The sequence below is a fragment of the Melozone crissalis genome, unplaced genomic scaffold, assembly GCF_028551555.1.
Source record: "Melozone crissalis strain CALT ecotype California unplaced genomic scaffold, PUWL_Pcris_2 ptg000176l_1, whole genome shotgun sequence".
Taxonomy (NCBI): domain Eukaryota; kingdom Metazoa; phylum Chordata; class Aves; order Passeriformes; family Passerellidae; genus Melozone; species Melozone crissalis.
Genome location: NW_026535943.1, coordinates 155,582 through 177,546, shown reverse-complemented (window position 1 = coordinate 177,546; position 21,965 = coordinate 155,582). Strand labels below are relative to the sequence as shown.

General features: G+C 42.1%; 1 protein-coding gene across 1 annotated transcript in view; it reads right to left on the bottom strand.

The window, feature by feature from the left end:
* Positions 1-20,136, bottom strand: part of COPG2 (COPI coat complex subunit gamma 2) — a 30,711-nt gene extending 10,575 nt beyond the window's left edge. Inside the window, exons 1-14 of the mRNA XM_054293654.1 lie at positions 20,052-20,136; positions 18,039-18,091; positions 16,888-16,968; positions 16,059-16,130; positions 14,365-14,444; positions 13,365-13,440; positions 12,300-12,392; positions 11,303-11,389; positions 9,802-9,959; positions 7,372-7,505; positions 6,523-6,590; positions 5,868-6,056; positions 3,978-4,073; positions 1,021-1,264 (exon numbers count right to left, since the gene is read on the bottom strand). Coding sequence (XP_054149629.1) covers positions 1,021-1,264; positions 3,978-4,073; positions 5,868-6,056; positions 6,523-6,590; positions 7,372-7,505; positions 9,802-9,959; positions 11,303-11,389; positions 12,300-12,392; positions 13,365-13,440; positions 14,365-14,444; positions 16,059-16,130; positions 16,888-16,968; positions 18,039-18,091; positions 20,052-20,088 — 1,468 coding nt within the window. The 5' untranslated portion in view covers positions 20,089-20,136. The remainder of the gene's footprint in view (positions 1-1,020; positions 1,265-3,977; positions 4,074-5,867; positions 6,057-6,522; positions 6,591-7,371; positions 7,506-9,801; positions 9,960-11,302; positions 11,390-12,299; positions 12,393-13,364; positions 13,441-14,364; positions 14,445-16,058; positions 16,131-16,887; positions 16,969-18,038; positions 18,092-20,051) is intronic.
* Between the last annotated feature and the right edge of the window lie 1,829 nt (positions 20,137-21,965).

The following is a 21,965-nucleotide window of genomic DNA, read 5'->3' as shown; positions in this document are numbered from 1 at the left end:
ACTCCTTATCTCTGTAACTACTTTTATTTTTTATATCTTAGCCTTTAAACTCTAAACTTTACTTAGTTTAACACATATCTGCTCTAAACTATAAATCCACATTCTCGCTTTTAGCACTTAAGTTTGGAAGTTTTTTTTAAGATCTCAGATCAAATCTTGTGTTTAATTCTAAGCTTTGGCTTACAGCCCAAGTTCTGAGAGTTCTTTGCATGTGGGATTCTAACAAAAAGGCAAAGAGCCAGAATTCCATGCCTGGAGCTGCACTCACCAGCCCTGACAGCCTCGTTCTCCTCTCTCAAAGGGGTTTTTGAGGAACCCCTTTGAAGGTTTTCTCCCAGATTTACTCTAAACCAGGACACCTTACTACAATTATCTCAAATTTCACTTCCACTTTGAGGAAAAGGCAACGAGCCAGAACTGCAGGTCTGGAATTTTCACAGCCCTCACAGGCTCGCTCCCCTCTCTCAAAGGGGTTTTTGAGAACCCTTTTTGGAATTTCTCCCAAATTTGCCCTAAAACCAAGACACCTTACTACAATTATCTTGAATTTCATTTCCAGTTTGAGGAAAAGGCAAGGAGGCAGAATTCTAAGCTTGGAATTCTCACAGCCTCATTGTCCAGCACCACCCTGGGGCCCTCTTTATCCCACAGGTTCAGGATCTTGGTGGCCAGCACGGTGTGGGGCTGCTTGAATCTGCTTTCTAGAGAAACCCCTTTGGGGAAACCCCTCTGGAATGCCCCCCAAATGTACCCTAAACCAGGACACCTTAGTACAATTATCTCCAATTTCATTTCCAGGTTGAGGAAAAGGCAAGGAGTCAGAATTCCATGCCTGGAGCTGCACTCACCAGCCCTGACAGACTCACTGCCCTCTCTCAAAGGCATTTTTGAGAAACCCCTTTGGAATTTCTCCCAAATTTGCCCTAAAACCAAGACAACCTTACTACAATTATCTCCCATTTCCTTTCCAGTTGGAGGAAAGGCAAGGAGCCAGACCTGCAGGCCTGCAGCTGCACTCACCAGCCCTGACAGCCTCGTTCTCCAGCACCACCCTGTTGAAGATGAAGCGGATGTACTTGGAGGGGCAGGGGGTCCTGGGCCCCTCCTTGCCCAGCAGGTGCAGGATCTTGGTGGCCAGCACGGTGTGCTCGCAGTCCTCGATGAACTCGCACAGGTGAGCCAGCCCTGCCTCCTTGCTCTCGGGGTTCTCCTCGATGATGCTGATGATGCAGTCCACGATGGCTCTCTTGTACTCAAAGCCACCCTGCAAAGGGACATGGGGGACACTGAGCTTGGGTTGGAGCCATGCTCAGCTCCTTCATGCTTCACGGACTGCTTCCCATGGAGAAAACAATCATTTGTATGAACTGGGGCGGGAAAATGGACTGGATGTCCTCACAGGGCATTCCCAGCCCTGTGAGCATCCTCAGCATTAGGATTCTAGCTTTCATGGTTTTCAAACCCTGCTTTAGGGTACTGATAGTGGAACCCTGGAAAAAGTTAAAGACAGAATCTAAAATGTTCGGCTTTGTGCTTTCCCAGATCAACTGCACCTGCGCAGGCAATGTGATAAATGATATAATTGTTAGATGTGATGATTGTTTAGTAATTAAATGTAATTATTATATAACCATAAGAAGAATAGTGAGAAACTATGTTGGAAATTCAGAGAGGGGCTAAATTTATGTATACAATAGAACAATATAAGTTTAATAATTAACATGAAAGTTCTGTAATGATAGAGTATAAAACATGATCATTTGGGATGTGTGGTCGGAGTCAGATTTGGGTTGAATATCCCCCGATTCCCAGAGCTCTTAATAAAAAGCACAGCATATAATCCCTGTGATTATGTGGTTTTGAATGCTAACAGTACAACTCCAAACTCCATCCAGAGTGTTAGTTACTGTCCTCACATTTTGGCCAGCCAAAACAATCCCTCAAGGCCTGAAACTCAACGACACCTGTTGGAGAATTTTGCTCAGACGTGGCTTGAAGGAAAAAAGGCCATGAAAATATACAGCTGATGGAAAAGTAAAAGGCTGCTGTAAGCAGCTCATTCTCACAGCCTGTTTATCAGGCACGTCTCTGTAAACAGCAGAAGTTCTCAGGTTGTTTTTAATAACAAGTAAATATCTTGTCCTTGGCTGTTTTGGGAAAGTAAAAGTAACAGACATGGAGGTTTTGAGAACCATTCATATCAGGGTGAGAACACAAATCTTGGTTTCAATAAACAAACCACAGGTATTGAAAACAAAAGGAGGGGTTAGTGTTTAATCTGTAACCTATGATGAGCTCGGGTTTTGCAATCTGTATGAGCTTAATTAACACCACTATAAAAGTGTGTAAGTGGAATCAATAAATCGGAGTTCGATGCTGATCAAAGGATGGGTCGTCTCCCTTCGCTTTCAATAGACACCCTACAGCCTCAGGCCCCAAAAAGTACAAATAAAACTGACTTTTATTGCAAACTTCATTACCTGAAGCTGTAATTGGAGGATTAACCCCTGAAATGTAAATGGACCAAACTTGTAAGTGTGACCATCATCCATCTTGGGTGTAGCCCCTTGGAGGGTTCTGACTGCCCAAGGAGTGATGCTTTAGGTTTTATATTTCATGTTTTCCAGATTCTGCGCTGCATTATGTGTAACTCTGAACTTCCTATAAAGTGCCAGCAAGCTCTCCTCACAGCCCAGTCAGACAGAGCAATCCTTTTCCAGCCCCTTGGGTTTTGGGCAGCTTCAGGCCCCAAAAGTGCAAACAGCAGGGAATGGAGGAGAGCAATCTGGGAGGATGGGACTGCAGAACCTGGAGCTGGAATTGGCCAATGAACCCAATATGGAAATGGACCAAAACTTGTAAAAGTGTGAAAACTCATGACCAGGAGTCCATCCTGGGTGAAGCCATGGCTGGGCTCTTGTACTGCCCAAGGTGAATCCATGGAGGCCTTTAATAAATCCCTATTTTATTCTTTTAACTCTGTCTAGCTTCTGTTCTAGGGAGCATCTCAAGGCATCAGGAGTACCTATTGAAGGCCTATTTTATTCCTTTATTTTTGTCTAGTCTCTGCTCTAGGTGGCCTCTCAAGGCACCACGTATACTATTGAAGGCCTTTAATAAATCCCTATTTTATTCCTTTAACTGTCCAGCCTCTGTTCTAGGTAGCCTCTGTACCTGTTGAACACCTTTAATAAATCCCTATTTTATTCCTTTATTTTTGTCCAGCCTCTGTTATAAGTAGCCTCTCAAGGCACCAGGAGTACCTATTGAAGGTCTTTAATAAATCCCTATTTTATTCCTTTAACACTGCCCAGCCTCTGCTCTAGGGAGCCTCTGTACCTATTGAAGGCCTTTAATACATCCCTATTTTATTCCTTTATTTTTGTCTAGCCTCTGTTCTAGGCAGCCTCTGTACCTATTGAACACCTTTAATAAATCCCTATTTTATTCCTTTATTTTTGTCTAGCCTCTGTTCTAGATAGCCTCTATACCTATTGAAGACCTTTAATAAATCCCTATTTTATTCCTTTAACTCTGTCCAGCCTCTGTTCTAAGTAGCCTCTCAAGGCATGAGGTGTATCAATTGAGGCTTTTAATAAATCCCAATTTTATTCCTTTAACACTGTCCAGCCTCTGCTCTAGGTGGCCTCTGTACCTATTGAAGGCCTTTAATAAATCCCAATTTTATTCCTTTAACTCTGCCCAGCCTCTGCTCTAGGGAGCCTCTGTACCTATTGAAGGCCTTTAATAAATCCCAATTTTATTCCTTTAACTCTGCCCAGCCTCTGCTCTATGGAGCCCCTCAAGGCATCACCAATTCCCAAGCATTTCACACAGGTCTGACCCAGCAGGAGCTGCCACCACTCAGCCCCACCTCCCTGTGCACCCACCGACAGAAGAGCCCCTTCCCACCACCCAGCAGGTCCAGATGTGCCAGAACCCTGCCCAACCCCCCCCAGAGCAGGAGCCCCACGTACATCATCCCTGAGCATGTTGGAGAGGAAGGTCATCATCACGCTGTGCTTGCGAGGGTACTTCTGGCACAGGGCACTGATGGCCTGCACGACCACGACCTGAGGGGACACACAGGGACATGGGTCACGGCTCATTTCCTGGGAAAAACACAGGCTGTGATCTCAGGTTGTCACCCTGAGTGAGTAAATCCATGTGCAAGGAGAAAAATCAGGTGGTGGATTCTCAGGGTTTGTGCAAAGCCTGGCTCTGCGAAAAAAAAAGGAATTTAGGATGGAATGTGTTAACTCAAAGCCTTTCCTTTCCTTTCTCCTTTTTCCTTTCCTTTTTCCTTTCCCCTTCCCCTCCTTCTCCTTCCTTCCTTTTCTTTCTCCTTCCTCCCTCCCCTTCCCTTCCTTCTCCAAGTTTTATTTGTCATGTTTTGCCATTAAAACTCTGCAATTTCAAACTTGTCTAATACTTTTTCTCATAAAGACAAGGACTCAAGACCACTTGAAGCAGACTGATTTTGCACAGCTGTGCTCCTCGATGTAACAGGTACAACTGAACCATCCTGAACCAATTTCTTACCAGATTAGTCACTATAAAATTTACAAATTAGGTAGAAATTAATAATTAACACAGTTCCCAAGCGATGCACCAATTTCTTACCAGATTAGTCACTATAAAATTTACAAATTAGGTAGAAATTAATAATTAATACAGTTTCCAAACTATGCACCAATTTCTTGCCAATTTAGTCACCATGAAATTTTCAAATTAGGTAGAAATTAATAATTAATACAGTTTCCAAACTGTGCACCAATTTCTTACCAGATTAGTCACTGCAAATCTTACAAATTAGGTAGAAATTCATAATTAACAGTTTCCAAACTATGCACCAATTTCTTACCAGTTTAATCACTATAAAACTTACAAATTAGGTAGAAATTAATAATTAACACAGTTTCCTAACTGTGCACCAATTTCTTACCAGATTAGTCACTGCAAATCTTACAAATTAGGTAGAAATTTATAATTAATACAGTTTCCAAACTGTGCACCAATTTCTTACCAGATTAATCACTGCAAATCTTACAAATTAGGTAGAAATTCCTAATTAACACAGATTCCTAACTATGCATGAATTTATTACCAGATTAGTCACTAAAAAATTTACAAATTAGGTAGACATTCATAATTAACACAGTTTCCTAACTATGCACCAATTCCTTACCAGTTTAGTCACTATAAAATTTACAAATTAGGTAGAAATTCATAATTAATAGTTTCCAAATTATGCACCAATTTCTTACCAGATTAGTCACTACCAATCTTACAAATTAGGTAGAAATTCATAATTAATACAGTTTCTAAACTATGCACCAATTTCTTGCTAGATTAGTCACTACCAATCTTACAAATTAGGTAGAAATTGATAATGAACACAGTTTCCTAACTATGCACCAATTTCTTACCAGATTAGTCAATACAAATCTTAAAAATTAGGTAGAAATTAATAATTTACAGTTTCCAAACTGTGCACCAATTTCTTACCAGATTAGTCACTGCAAATCTTACAAATTAGGTAGAAATTCCTAATTAACACAGTTCCCTAACTATGCATCAAGACTGATGCGATATAAACTCACTTAACTTCCTCCTCTCTAACACCACCAGAAGGAAGTCCAAGATTTGCAGGATATTTCCCAGGAGCCAGGAATCCACCAAATGACATTTTTCCTTCCTTGGAGTGGTGGGAGGAAGGCATACAAGGATAATTAAAAAAGGAAATTCTGAATTTTGCCCTGCCGGACTAAACCACCACAGCAATGACAAACAGGAAAAGCTTCAAACCAAACAAGAATGGGAGAAAAAGCTGCAGCTGGAAAGAGCAGAGGCCTCCAGGGGCACACCTTAAACTCATCTGAGATTTCTGACACGAAGGAGGAGATCTGCTTCATGAGCCTGTCCACGCTGCTCTCGCTGCCAGTCTTGAGCAGGGTGGTGATGGCCAGCGTGGCAATGCTCCTGTTGGAGTCTGTGATGAGGTTCTCCAGGTCCAGGTTGCAGGCAGTCACTGCAGATGGGTGTTTCATGGCCACCTGCAAGGAAAGCAATTCCAAAATGATGTGGGAGGTGCAGCATCCTGCAGCTCAAAGCACTGGATGCAAGCAGAGCTGCAGTGTTTTAAAGGGATTTTAAGTTACAGCTCGTGGGTATGAGTCTCAAATCTTTGCAGCTCTGAAATCAGAATATCTCCTTCAAGTGGATTTTGTAATATTAAATATCCAGCTGAAAGCTCACAGATTATCAAACTACAGCTTGTTCTATCCCTGTGGTCCCAAAATGAGCAAGCACAGCCTGAATGCAGGGAAGATTTCTGTCCCACCAGGAGAGCTGGCACAGAAAAGCCATACTGGCTTTTCCCAATTTTCCAGCATGGAATAATTCCAAATCAAGTCATGCCAGGGCAGCTGCTCTGCCTGAGGCAGCACAGCCATCATTAGGCCCTGCTGGCTGGCTCTGAGCTCACAGATTGAAGCTCTTTGGAGGTTTTGGAGCACTCACTTTATTGAGGGTCCTCACGGCTGCGTAGCGCAGGACAGGCTTGGGAGAGCTGCAGAAAAGCTGCAACACTGGGAAAGACAAAACAAAAATCAACCAAAAACCAAAGATATGGCTTCTTTCAAAGAAAGGACATAAGAGTAGAATGTCTAACATATCTCCAGCTACACACTGCTAAATATTCATGCAGCTGCATGTGTAATTTAGGACACAGATTAGAAATAAATTCCTGGTTTTTATCCCACTGCCAGTAACAGGGGTGGCTCGGGTGTCTCCACATTCCAGTTCTATATTCCAGCTGCAGGAGAGTTTCCCCAGACAATCTGTGGCTGTTCCATCCCTGGAAATGTCCAAGGCTGGGTTGGGCAGGGCTTGGAGCACACTGGGACAGGGGGAGGTGTCCCTGTCATGGCACTGGGTGATCTTTGAGGTCCATTCCAACCCAAACTATTCCAGGATTCCCTCCCATCCCAAATCCTGCATCTGGATAAAGACAAACATCACCTCTAATGCCATTTATCTGGAATTGGACAGGGCTTGGAGCACACTGGGACAGGGGGAGGCGTCCCTGTCATGGCACTGGGTGACCTTTAAGGTCCCTTCCAACCCAAACCATGATTCCCTCTCATCCCAAATTCCTGCAGCTGGATAAAGACAAGCATCACCTCCAATGCCATTTATCTAAACCTCTGGATGGAAAAGGGATCTCATCCAAAAACCCTTTAACTTGGCAATAAAGGACTTTTAACCCCAAATTACCAGAGAATCAAGGTTTGGGTACTATAATTCTGCTGGATTTTCTCTGAGTTTCTTTCTTTCAGCTGTTTCAGAGGTACAAGGGCTGTGACCCACCTGACACAGCAGGTGCCAGCTCCCTGGCAGTGCAGTTGGGCAGGTGGATGATGGCAGAGGCAGCCTCATAAATCACCATCTCGTGCTTGTTCCTCAGGCAGCTCTCAATGAAGTCAAACAGGGGACTCTCGTGCCTACAAACACAGCAATCCCAGGGGTTTAGGATGGAAAAACCCATTTAAGATTGAGTGCAAGGCTTTCATGGCCACAAACACAACAATCCCAGGATATTTTATGTGAAAACCCTTTGAATCCAAGACATTTGTGGCTACAAACACACCAATCCCAGGATTTTAGGATGGAAAAGTCCCTTTAAGATCAAGTCTAAGACTTTCATGACTACAAATACAACAATCCCAGGATCTTTTATGCTGGAAAAACCCTTTGAATCCAAGGCTTTCATGGCCACAAACACAACAATCAAAATATCTTTCAGGTTGGAAAATGCCTTTAAGATTGAGTCCAAGCCTTTATGGCTACAAATACAACAATCCCAAGATCTTTTATGTTGGAAAAACCCTTTGAATCCAAGATTTTCAAGGCCACAAACACAACAATCCCAGGACCTTTCAGGCTGGAAAACCCATTTAAGATCAAGTTCAAGACTTTCAAGGCCACATACACAAAAATTTCAGGATCTCTTACATTGGAAAAACTCTTTGAATCCAAGACATTTGTGGCTACAAACACAACTCCAGGATTTTAGGATAGGAAATTCCCTTTAAGATCAAGTCCAAGGTATTCATGGTTACAAACATAACAACCCCAGGATTTTAGGTTGGAAAAATCCATTTAAGATTGAGTCCAAGCCTTTCATGCCTATAAACAGAATCCCAGGATCTTTTAGACTGGAAAAATCCATTTGAGTCCTAAACTTTAATGGTTACAAAAGAAGAATCCCAGGATTTTAGGCTGGGAAAATCCCTTTCAGATTGAGTCCAAGCCTTTATGGCTACAAATACAACAATCCCAAGATCTTTTATGTTGGAAAAACTCTTAGAATCCAAGACTTTCATGGCCACAAACACAACAATCCCAGGATCTTTTAGGTTGGAAAAACCCATTTAAGATCAAGTCCAAAACTTTCATGGCTGCAAAAAAGAATCCCAGGATTTTAGGCTGGAAAAACCCATTTAAGATCAAGTCCAAGACTTTCATGACTTACAAACACAACAATCCCAGGATCTTTCAGTCTTGGATTCAAAGGGTTTTTCCAGCCTTTCATGGCTACAAATGTAATAATCCCAAAATTTTTATGCTGGAAAAACTCTTTGAATTCAAGACTTTCATGCCTATAAACACAAAAATTACAGGACCTTTTAGGATGGAAAAACCCATTTAAGATCGAGTCCAAAACTTTCATGGCTACAAAAGAAGAATCCCAGGATTTTAGGCTGGAAAAACCCTTTAAGATCAAGTCCAAGCCTTTATAGCTACAAACACAACAATCCCAGGATCTTTTAGTCTTGGATTCAAAGGGTTATTCCAGCCTTTCATGGCTACAAACACAACAATCCCAAGACTTTTTATGTTGGAAAAACCCATTTAAGATCAAGTCCAAAACTTTAATGGTTACAAAAGAAGTATCCCAGGATTTTAGGCTGGAAAAACCCTTTAAGATTAAGTCCAAGTCTTTATGGCTACAAATGCAATAATCCAAAATTTTTTATGCTGGAAAAACTCTTTGAATCCAAGACTTTCATAGCTACAAACAACAATCCCAGGAACTTTTAGGCTGGAAAACCCATTTAAGATCAAGTCCAAAACTTTCATGGATACAAAAGAAGAATCCCAGGATTTTAGGTTGGAAAAACCCCTTAAGATGAAGTCCAAGACTTTCACGGCTACACACACAACAATTCCAGGATCTTTTAGGTTGGAAAAAGCCCTTTGAGTCCATGACTATTCATGGTTACAAAAGAAGAATCCCAGCTTTTTAGCCTGGAAAAAAATCACTTATGATTGAGTCCAAGATTTTATGGCTACAAACACAACAATTCCAGGATCTTTTAGGATGGAAAAATCCCTTTGAATCCAAGACTTTCATGGCCACAAACACAAAAATCAAAAAATCTTTGAGGCTGGAAAAACCCCTTTGAGTCCATGACTATTCATGGCTACAAAAGAAGAATCCCAGCTTTTTAGCCTGGAAAAAAATCACTTAAGATTGAGTCCAAGATTTTATGGCTACAAACACAACAATCCCAGGATCTTTTAGTCTTGGATTCAAAGGGTTATTCCGGCCTTTCATGGCTACAAACACACCAATCCCAGGATCTTTTAGGCTGGCAAACCCCTTCAAGGTAAGTCCCTGCATTATCCCAGCACCACAGTTCAGTCTCTGTGGAGATTTCCACAAACACTAAAAACCCACAGCAGTTTCCAACCCCTTCATGAATTTCTGTGATTTCAACCCTGCCCCTCACTTACCCCTCCTCAGACTCCCTGAGGAGTTTGCTGGCAATCCTGATCAGCATGCAGTAGGCAAACTGGGATTTCAGGCCAGATTTGGTGAATTTGTTCAGCATCTTGGACACAGCCAGGCGGTCGTTTTTCCTAAGGTGATAGAGCAGCCCCAAAGCATGATACTATGGGATGGGAAACAGAGGGAAACTGAGTACAGCTGCAAAATCCACATCAAAACATCCAAAAGTGGGGTAATTATTGTCCTTTCCTGGCACAAATACCTTCTAACCTCAACTGAGCTGAGATTCCTGACAAGCTGCAAAGATCTGCAACGTTTCCTTGCCCTTTCTGTCCACTCTCAACTATTCCTGAAGATCCAAAGAGCCACAAAGTTAATTTATTTCCTTTTTTTCCCCCCATTAAATGTCATAACTTCAAAGGTTTCATATTTGCACAGTAATTCCTGCATTTTTAATGAACTCCACATTCAGGATATCCCAAAGCCTTGAAAAGACAGCTGACCTCACAAAAACCCTTGAGGCCTGTTTGATGGAAGCACAAAGGGACATCTCCAGTTCCTTGCCAAGTTATTTTGGGGTTTTTTTCCCTCCCATAAAACTGATTTACTGCAAGGCTTAATGAAGCTGCTAAGTGGGCAAGAACAAAGCTGATTTTATAGAATCTTTGTGATCATGAGTCTGAATAATTCCATATTCTGAACGTTATCACAATAATCCCATATTCTGAACATTATCAGAACAATCCCATATTCTGAACATTATCACAATAATTCCATATTCTGAACACTATCAGAATAATCCCATATTCTGAACACACAGAATAATCCCATATTCTGAACACTATCAGAATAATCCCATATTCTGAACATCATCAGAATAATCCCATATTCTGAACACTCAGAACAATCCCATATTTTGAACACTATCAAAACAATCCCATGTTCTGAACACTAACAGAACAATCCCATATTCTGAACACTAACAGAATAATCCCATATTCTAAACATTATCAAATAATCCCATATTCTGAACACTAACAGAATAATCCCATATTCTGAACACTCAGAACAATCCCATTTCCACTGATGTCTGGAATATCTGTGCAAAAATTTACTCTTGTGGAGATCTTGCTGATATTTGGGTTCATCTTTTGCACCTGGTGAATTTTCTGAAGGCCAAGAGATGCTCATTGGGAGGCAGTGAGAATTTCCCACTTTTTGAGCACTGGGATTCAAATCCCTTCTGTAAAAACCACTGTGGGACAGGCATTCCAGAAATTTAGGGCTAAAAAAATCCAGAGCCAGCTCTTAATTAACAATCTCATGCTGGCATCATGGAAAAATTAATTCATTTTTTAAAACTATCAAGTTGTTACCCAAAAATCCCAATTCTTGCTTTTAAAAGACTAAAGAAGAAGAAGATATTTTTTCTGAAGTTTTCTTCAGAACTCCAGAATGCCACTAAGCCCCCCCAGCATTTTTAGGGACAGCCACCCTCAAACACACCTGGACCATGATGTTGTCACTGGAAGCTGCTTCCTGAGCTTCATTGATCCACCTTTTGACCACATCATAGCTGATCTTCATCATGTGCTGCAAAGAATTGGGATTGGAGATGAGTTCACAGCAGTTTCACAGCCCCTCTTTATCCTACACCCCTGTAAACTCTGCATTTCCCTCCATCCCAGTCCCAAATTACAATGCTCCACTTCCACGAATAAAAATATTCACTTATGAGATCTTTCCCAGCCTTTTCTCCTCAAAAAGGGAGAGGAAATCAGAGTGGATTCCTTCCCCTTGCCCTGCTGGTGTGTATTAGCAGAAATAATCCTGAACTGCAGTTTCAGCACGGGATTTCATGGCCCCTCCCCAGATAAATTCATGTTTTACACAGGCTGCAGAAACCTGAGCATTTGGCACTAGAAATTATTATGATTGATGTACTCAAATGTAAGAAAAGAATTGGAGGAGAGAAAGGAAAGTATTACAGCGACCTGAGTGGGTCGCTGGGGGTGAGAGAAGGATGAGAATCTTGTTTCTTGATCAGAAGGCTGGATTTATTGATATGTGATATATAATACATTATGACTATACTAAATAGAATAAAGAGAGAGGTTGCAGAGCTGCTAAGCTAAGAATAGAATAGAAAGAATCTATAACAAAGTTGTGTCCAGGGACTCTGTCCCCAGCTTGCTCCTGTGATTGGCTTTTAATTATAAACATGGAACATGAATTAATCACAGGTGCATCTTATTGCATCCTACAGCAGCTGATAACAATTGTTTACATTCTCTTTCTGGGGCCTTTGCTTCCCAGAAGATGCAGAAATCTGAAAGAAAGGATTTCTGTGAAGAATGTCTGCGACAGGAAAGTGGGTTTTTCTTATTTTCCAGGGAGATGAAGAAACATCTCAGAGAAAAAAAAAAAATCAAAACAAGCACAGCAGACTCAGCTTCCCAGCCTGCCAAAACACCACATTTACAAAAATCTCTGCTTTGCTTACCAAGGAAGACACGAGTGCAGAGCTGGACACGCCAGGGACCTTGTCCACAATGGCCTGTTTCATGTACCTCTCAATGGCCTGCAGCATTGTGCCCTGGAAAAGAGGGAAACAGGGAACAGGGGAGTGTGGGTGCTGTGGAGGAAGGGGATAAAAGCAACAGAAAGCAAAAATTCACATCCAAAGGACCCTCAGCAGAAATCTGGAGTTAATTCTGCAAGGTAGACGTGGGTTTGAGCTGCTTGGTCCTGAAGGGTCAGGGACAAAGTCACAGCAGAGCAATCCCAGATAAAAACTGGAGCTTCCAAATATTCCAACTGCACATTCCAGTGCTCCAGTGCCACAGAGCTCCTGGAAATTGCACTGGGCATCAAGAAGACCAATCTCAGATGGAAACTGGAGCTCTCAAACCTTCCAGCTGCACATTCCCAGTACTACAGCACCACAGAGCTCCTGGAAATTGCACAGAGCATTGAGCAGAGCAATCCCAGACAGAAACCAGAGCACCCAAATCTTCCAGCTGCACATTCCCAGTGCTCCAGCACCACAGAGCTCCTGGAATTGCACAGGGCATTGAGTGGAGAAATCCCAAATAGAAACTGGAGTTCCCAAATCTTCCAGCTGCACATTCCCAGTGCTCCAGCACCACATTTCTCTTGGAAACTGCAGAGGGCATCAAGCAAAGCAGACCCAGATAGAAACTGGAGCTTCCAAACCTTCCAGCTGCACATTCCCAGTGCCCCAGTGTCACAGAGCTCCTGGAAATGGCACAGGGCACTGGGCAGCCCCCATAAAGCAGCAGTCCCAGCACTGCTGTAAATTCACCCTACAAGAGGGCAGTTCTGGGATTGAGAGGCAGTTCTGGGATTGAGAGGGCAGTTTTGGGATCAAGAGGGCAGTTTTAGGATCGAGAGGGCAGTTTTGGGATTGAGAGGGCAGTTCTGGGATGAAGAGAGCAGTTCTGGGATCGAGAGGGCAGTTATGAAATCGAGAGGGCAGTTCTGGGATTGAGAGGGCAGTTTTGGGATTCCAAAGCCCCCACCAGCTCCCCCCAGTGCCTGTACTCACATCAGTGATCCTGCACAGAGCTCGGATGGCCGGGCCTCGATAGACATCCTCCTTGCCTGTCATGTCTTTGGTGAGACTGAAAGCACCAAACACCCCGTTAGCACCCCCTGATCACCCCAATGCCACAGGGACTGTGTGACATCCACCCCAAGTGGCTGCTCTGCCCTGTTAGCACCCCCTGATCACCCCAATGCCACAGGGACTGTGTGACATCCACCCCAAGTGGCTGCTCTGCCCTGTTAGCACCCCCTGATCACCCCAATGCCACAGGGACTGTGTGACATCCACCCCAAGTGGCTGCTCTGCCCTGTTAGCACCCCCTGATCACCCCAATGCCACAGGGACTGTGTGACATCCACCCCACCCGGCTGCTCTGCCTCTGCTGAGGAACAGCCTCCTCATAATCAGCTTCATTTGACATTTATCAACATCAAAACCTGAGCTATTCATGCACAACCCATTGAATTGTTTTGCCATGGCCTGCTTTGCTAAACTCATTCTGTTTCTTGGTGCTGCTGCTTGCTCCACATGGAATTTTCATTTAGAAATACTGAGCAAAGTTCACTTTGGTTTATTTTCTATATTTCTAAAGGTGTTCAGCAATCCAACAACAGATGCAATTTCTGCTCTTGCAACAGCTGCAATGTCGATTTTTGCAGTCAAAAAATTAAGAGTTCACTCTTAAAAAATTAAGAGTTCTGAATGAACTGGGCTTTGCTCTGCTTTTCTTTAATTGCTCTGACTGCAAAGTCCCAGGCCAAACTCGGACAAAACAGGAATTAAAACCCCAACACCCCAAACCACAGGAAAACAAAGTAACAACCACTTGATAACCAGAATTCTGCCAGAGAGAGGGAACAAAATAACATCCAGAGGTGTATCACAGCACTGCTGTATCCCTACAAAACCTCAGCTGTAGCAGCTCCACAGGCAGGGAGCTGCAGCCCCTTTTCCAGAGGGGTAAAAAATCCTTTTTCCCGGGTTCTGGAGGGGGTCCCACCTGCTGGTGACAATGATGACATCCTCAGAGATATTGGCCATCTCCTTGATTGTCAGGTAACACATTCTTCTGAGGGTTTGCTGTGGAAATGGGAAGAAAAAGATTAAACTCAATGGTAATTAGGAGTTTAAAAAGATAAATGAAGAAAAAAATTAAATATTTCATTTTGAAAGGAAAAGAAGCTTTTAAACAAAACACATTGTTTTCAACTCAAAGTTTAAAGTGCAGAACTACATTTGACCCCCGGATAAGAGCCAAACTCCCTGACATGAAACTAATCAGAAGAGGAAGACAGCAATGTTTTGTAAAATGATAAGAACTGACTCAAAAATTCATTATAATTATCAAAGAAGTGATGCAGCATATCTGTACTCAGAAGTTTCACAATTATCAGTTAAAAGCTTTGAAAACAATTTTGTTATAAAAAAAAAGAAACACGTGGAGTGTTGACATCAAGTTTTTGAAAACAATTAACTTGATATTTTTATAAATATATATTTTACTTAATAATGTGGATGCGAGAAACACTTCAAACACACTGCACTCCCAAAAATGTTGTGACATCTTTGAACAGCTACACCTTCCTTGGACAAATCCCTAATGAGCAAACCCTTTTTAATTAAAATTAATGAGCCGCATCCCATGGAACACACTGCAGAAGAGATCACAGGAGGACCTCACACTCTGCTGAGCCCAAAGCTGAATTCCCAAACTCAATTCCCAAACCATTTTTAGGGTTTTCAGGGTGCTCTCATCCCTTGCCTCAATGAGCCCAAGGCTGATGCACGTTCTGAGGAGCAGCACCTTTGATCTGCAGGCACTTCTGGAATTCCATTTTCCATTAAGCAGATGGAGATTTGCACTTTTGGAATTCCATTTTCCATTAAGCAGATGGAGATTTGCACTTTTGGAATTCCATTTTCCATTAAGCAGATGGAGATTTGCAAGGGAAGCCACGAGCACCGAGTGGCACTGCTTTGTGAGCCCAGGCTTTGTCACCAGCCCGGGTTTTCCAGCAGGAATTCGTTCACTCAGAGCCCACACAACAACCACATGTTGCTATCTGCTGGAGATTTTTGCTCAGACATGGCTTGAAGGAAAAAGGCCATGAAAATATCCAGCTGATGGAGAAGTAAAAGGCTGCTGTAAGCAGCTCATTCTCACAGCCTGTTTCTGTAAACAACAGGAGTTCTCAGGCACGTTTATGCAAACAGCAGAAGTTCTCAGGTTGTTTTCAATAACAAGTGGATTTCTTGTCCTTGGATAAGGTATGGGAAGGCAAAGGTGACAAACATGAAGGCCTTGAGAACCTTTCATACCAGGGCTCTCAGGCAGTTTTCTCACAACAGGTGAACATTCTATCTCTGGCTGCTTTGGGAAAGTAAAAGCAAGTTTTGAGAACACAAATCTTGGTATTGAAGACAAAAGGAGGGGTTGATGTGTAATCTCTGACCTATGGTGAGCTCGAGTTTTGCAATCTGCATGAAGTTAATTAACTCTGTTATAAAAGGTGGCTGATTTGATCAATAAATCGGAGTTGGATGCTGATCAACAAAGATGGGTCGTCTCCCTTCGCTTCATCAGCCACCCAGCCCTTTATTCCCCCAGCAGAGCCCCTCCTGTGCAGGGCTGCCTCCCACACCCCAAATCCCAGGGCTGGCAGAGCAGGGAGAGGCAGAACTCCAGGTTCTTACATCGTTGGACTGAAACAATCTGGTCATGGCAAAAAAAGCTTCCGTGGCTTCCGTGGTCCCAAAGTGTTCACCCTGCAAGCAGCAGAGAGGAAAAGCAGGAATTAAAACCCAGCTCCTTTTCTAATGCCCTCCCACACAGCAGGAATCCTTCCTTGGAGATTTTCTCCTGGAAGAAACCATCCTGTCCTTCCCAGGGAATCCACAATTCTCTGCTCTAAATACCCTCCACAGGGATGGAAGTTCCCAAGGAGTGTTCCCTGTGGAAAACACCTTTCCCACTAAAAATGTTAAATATTTCCCACTAAAATATTATTCAAATTCATTCTGGATGGAGAGAAATCCATCTCCAGCTCCTTTTCTAATGCCCTCCCACACAGCAGGAATCCCTCCTTGGAGATTTTCTCCTGGAAGAAACCATCCTGTCCTTCCCAGGGAATCCACAGTTCTCTGCTCTAAACGCCCTCCACAGGGATGGAAGTTCCCAAGGAGTTTTCCCTGTGGAAAACACCTTTCCCACTAAAAATGTTAAATATTTCCCACTAAAATATTATTCAAATTCATTCTGGATGGAGAGAAATCCATCTCCAGCTCCTTTTCTAATGCCCTCCCACACAGCAGGAATCCCTCCTTGGAGATTTTCTCCTGGAAGAAACCATCCTGTCCTTCCCAGGGAATCCACAGTTCTCTGCTCTAAACGCCCTCCACAGGGATGGAAGTTTCCCAAAGAGTTTTCCCTGTGGAAAACACCTTTCCCACTAAAAATGTTAAATATTTCCCACTCAAATATTATTCAAATTCATTCTGGATGGAGAGAAATGCTGACAGTTACCTGGTTCAGCAGGTACAGGATCTTGGTGAGGATGTGGAGGCATCTCCGTGGGTTTATGGGGGTCTCATTGAAGAGCCGTGCCTGGGGATGAAACAGATTCTGCTTGGACAGATCCCAACAATGATTATTTCTCTTTAACACCAAATTCAATGAATCTGTTTCCAGCAGAGCAACTTGTAATTTTTATTTGTATTAAATATGATTCTATGAGAATGTGTTCAAAATTCAATGAATCTGTTTCCAGCTGGGCAACTTGTAATTTTTATTTAATATGAGTCTCAGAAAATGCGTTCAAAATTCAGTGAATCTGTTTCCAGCTGGGCAACATGCAATTTTTATTTGTATTAAATATGTATCTCAGAAAATGTGTTCAAAATTCAGTGAATCTGTTTTCAACAGAGCAGCTTGTAAATTTTATTTGTATTAAATATGAGTCTCAGAAAATGTGTTTAAAATTCAATGAATCTGTTTCCAGCCAAGAAGCTTCTAATTTTTACTTATATTACATATATCTCAGAGAATGTGTTCAAAATTCAATGAATCTGTTTCCAGCAGAGCAGCTTGTAATTTTTATTTGTATTATATGTGTCTTAGAGAACGTGTTCAAAATTAAAAGAATCTGTTTCCAGCTGGGCAACATGTAATTTTTACTTGTATTAATTATGAGTCTCAGAAAATGTGTTCAAAATTCAATGAATCTGTTTCCAGCCAAGCAGTTTGTAATTTTTATTTGTATTAAATGTGTCTCAGAGAATGTGTTCAAAATTCAATGAATCTGTTTCCAGCAGAGCAGCTTGTAATTTTTATTTGTATTAAATATGAGTCTGTGTAAATATGAGAATGGGTTCTTGAATCTTTCTTTTGCAGCAATCTGAACAAAGCACAAACAACTCAATCTGCCATCTGGAAGTGGCAAAAATGCCTGAAAATAAAACATTTTTTCTTCAGGAAGAGCCCCCTGAGATGCCACATGCCCATATGGGAGGCAGAAGCCACGTGTCACCTAATTACCCTAAAAACCCCTCATTAACTGCAGATAAAATAATTTACTGACACTTTGTGTGGTTTCAATGAATTCCATGGATCTGGCCATGCACATTTCCCCACAAGCAGTCAGGAATTACACAGAATTACCCTGGGACTGTCCCTACCTCCTGAAGCACAGCACTCTTCTCCAGATGCTGGAAGGGGTTGGAGCCACTGCCTGGGGAAACAGAAACCTCTCAGCTGTGGAAATGAATTCCTCACACCCCAGCAGGGCTGAGCACACAGGAACAGCCCCAAAATTCAACCGAACCACCCCAAACCAGTGCCATTCCTCTGGGAATAACTGATGCTGGCCAGCAGCTTTGAATCCACTTCCTTAAGTGGTAAATTCAGAGTTACAGAAAGAATAAAGGTAAAAAAACCCAAAACTTGAGAGGAAGAAAATTGTTTGCTATTTCAAACCTTTAATACCTTTTATTATCTTTCATATACCAAATATTTTTAATACTTCTTAATACATAGATGGCCTTTACATAAAACTACTTCCTTTTCCCACTTTCTTAATTTCATTATAACTATCATTATAAATATATAATTTCCTAATCCACTTGTTTTATTATATATATATTATTATATATCATTATATCTATTATATATATTTTATTTTATAATATATTATGTCATATGCTATAATATATTATAATATATATTATATTATATTATATATAAATAATATAATATAATGTAATGTAATATAATGTAATGTAATATAATATAATATAACATAATATAATATAAACTATATTGCAATATTATATAATACATAATTATTTAAATTTTATATAATATATATATAAAACAAAAAATAAAAATTTTAGAACAGTAACTAATACTTGGTCTTTACCTTCTTCTTCCTAAGTTTAAATAATGTTTTGTAATTAAAATAATCCACGTTACAAACTCCAAATATTGAGTTATAAAATTAAAAGTAAATATAATTGAAATATAATTTCTTAATGAAATAGTTTAACCTTTATAGACCTTATATAAAAAAATTCACTATTTTATAACTTTTAATTAAATACGGTAAAAGTCACAACTTATAAATAAAAAATAACAAACATCTAAACCTAAACACAGAATTCTATCTCTAACACTTCAATCCAAATTTTAACAAAAATAGGAAAAAACCCCAAAACCAACAGCAGGGTGCTGCAAGCTCTGTCCAGCCTGGCCTTGGGCATTCCAGGGCCAGGGTTATTATATAGGGTTTGTTATATAAATATATAGGGTTTATTCTATTCTATAGGGTTTATTATATAAATACATGTAATCAATTCTCTCTTCTTTTTTTTTAGGGGTGAAACATCTGCACTGAGCAGAGACAGGGATAAAACCCTCTCTAAAAAGGGAGCAAAAAGGGAGAGCAAACTGACTCCAGTTCCTTTGGATTTGTCACCAGAGGGGAGAAATATTTTGTCAGTCAGTCCCTACAGCTGAAACACAAATTCCCCTGAGCTGAGAGAGATGAGAGACCACAGAAGCACGGCATGGGCTGGAAGGAGATTTAAGGATCATTCACTTCCACCTCCTGCCACCAACAGGGACATTTCCACCAGCCCAGCCCGCTCCAGCCCGGCCTGGGGCACTTGCAGGGATGCAGGGGCAGCCACGGCTGCTCTGGGAATTCAATTTCACCTCAGCATCTCCCTCACCTCAGCACCTTCCTCACCTCCAAACCCCCTCAGCATCCCACTCACCTCAGCACCTCTCAGCATCTCCCTCAGCTCAGTACCTCTCAGCACAGCATCTCCCTCACCTCAGCACCTTCCTCACCTCAGCATCTCCCTCACCTCAGCACCTCCCTCAGCACCTCCCTCGCCTCAGCAACTCCCTCACCTCATTTCTCACCTCAGCATTTTCCTCAGCTCATACCTCCCTCAGCACCTTCCTCACCTCAGCACCTTCCTCACCTCAGCATCTTCCTCAGCTCAGCACCTTCCTCACCATCTCCCTCACCTCACCTCAGCATCTCCCCTCACCTCAGCACCTCCCTCAGCATCTCCCGCACCTCAGCACCTTCCTCATCTCCACTCCGCGTTCACCCCAACCCCCGCCGTCTCCTCAGCGCCCTCCCGGCCCCAGCACCGCTCCCCTCGCCGCCAGCCCCCCCGTACCGGACTCCTCGTCCTTTTTATCGAACTTCTTGATCATGGCGGCCCCACTCCCGCTCGCTCCGAGCGCCGCCGCCTCAGCTGCCCCGCCGGAAGCCCCGCCCCGTCCGGTTCTCTGGCATCTGACTGGGCAGCGGCGCTGTCAATCAATCCCGGCGCTTTCTGTCTCGCCAAGCCACGCCCCCAGCCGCGCGTTGAGGGGCGGGGCCAGAGTGAGGGCGCGTCTTAAAGGAGCCGCGTCGTTATTTTGTGAGGGGAGTGAAGTTCCGGGGCCGGACAGAGAGAAAAGTAAATAAATAAATCAACGATCTGCACTCCTGGCCAAGAAACAGGAACTCCTGTGGTGTTCTCACGGAATTTATGTGGATTCACATGGAATTGACATCGAATTCACGTGGAATACACGTGACAATCCAACCCTCTGGGGCCTTTGGCAATAGCTGGGGTGAGTCACGAGTAACTCCTGTGTAACTCTTATGTAACTCACATTTAACTACCATGACAAACCACACATTGAACCCCTTGGCAGAAAAAAAACCAACAAAACTCCCATGTAAATCACGTGTTAACAAGTTAACAGAGTTAACTCTCAAGGCAAAAAAACCATTGAGTCCACTGGCAAAATAAAGGATTGCCATTAATCTGCCAAGTAACTTCCATGTAACTCTTGTACTCACAAGTAACTCTCATGTTACTATCCAGACAAAACAACCATTTCAGCCCATTGGGAAAAAAGAAGGATTCTTATTAACGTCCCACGTAACTCATGTGTAACTTGCAAAGAACTCACATGTAAATCCCAAGTAATTCCCAATTAATTCCCATGTAGCTCATGTGTAATTTGCAAGGAACTCCCATGTCAATCCCAAGTGATTTCCAATTAATTCCCATGTGACTCATGTGTAGCTTGCAAGGAACTCACTAGTAACTCTCACCTAACTCTCATTATAAAACAGCATTTGAGCTCATTGCCAAAGAAAAGCCCATTAATCTCCCAAGTAATTCCCATATAATTTCCATGTAACTCATGTGTAACTTGCAAGGAACTGACATTTAATTCCCATGTAATTCCCAAGAAATTCCCTTGTAACTCATGTATAACTCACAAGGAATTGACATGTAATTCCCATGTAATTCCCATGTAATTCCCACGTAATTCCCAGTTCATTCCCATGTAACTTGTGTAACTCAGAAGTAACTCACATGTAAATACAAAGTAATTCCCATGTACCTCATCTGTAACTTGCAAGGAACCCACATGTAATTTCCAAGTAATTCCCATGTAATTTCCATGTAATTCCTAAGTAATTCCCATGTAATGTATGTGTAACTCACACTTAACTCTTTTAACACATCAAGCATTTGAGCCCCTTTAGAAAAAAACTGCCTCAATTCATGCCAGGGCAGGTTTAGGTTGGATATTGGGAAAATTCTTTGTTGGGAAAGTTTGTGCCCATTCCCAGAGGGATTAAACACCCTGTGGATGTGGCACTTGGGCAGTGCTGGGAATGGGACTAAGTTTTCCCTAAAATATGAGGAATTGGGATATTTATTGTTATTATTTATTTGATGTTAGATATTTATCTGCTGTTAGATGTTTATTAGTGGGTGTTTCTACTGATAGTTGTTTACTATTGTTCGATACTATCTATTATAAAATCCCTATTATTAGGTATATAATATTACCTCTTATTAGTAGATATTTAGATTAAATAAAGAGGGGAAGTGATGCCTCAGGGTTTAGTTTTTACATTTTTGATGCTTTAGTGTGAGGGTCTGAGCTTCACATTCAGGGATGGTGAGCTCTGTGCACAGAGCAGGGAGACAAAACAATTCCTGCTCCAGCTGGGCACCAAGGACAAATGAGCCAAATCTCAGCCCAGGAGCACAAACCCCGTGGGCTGCAGAGAGAAAAAC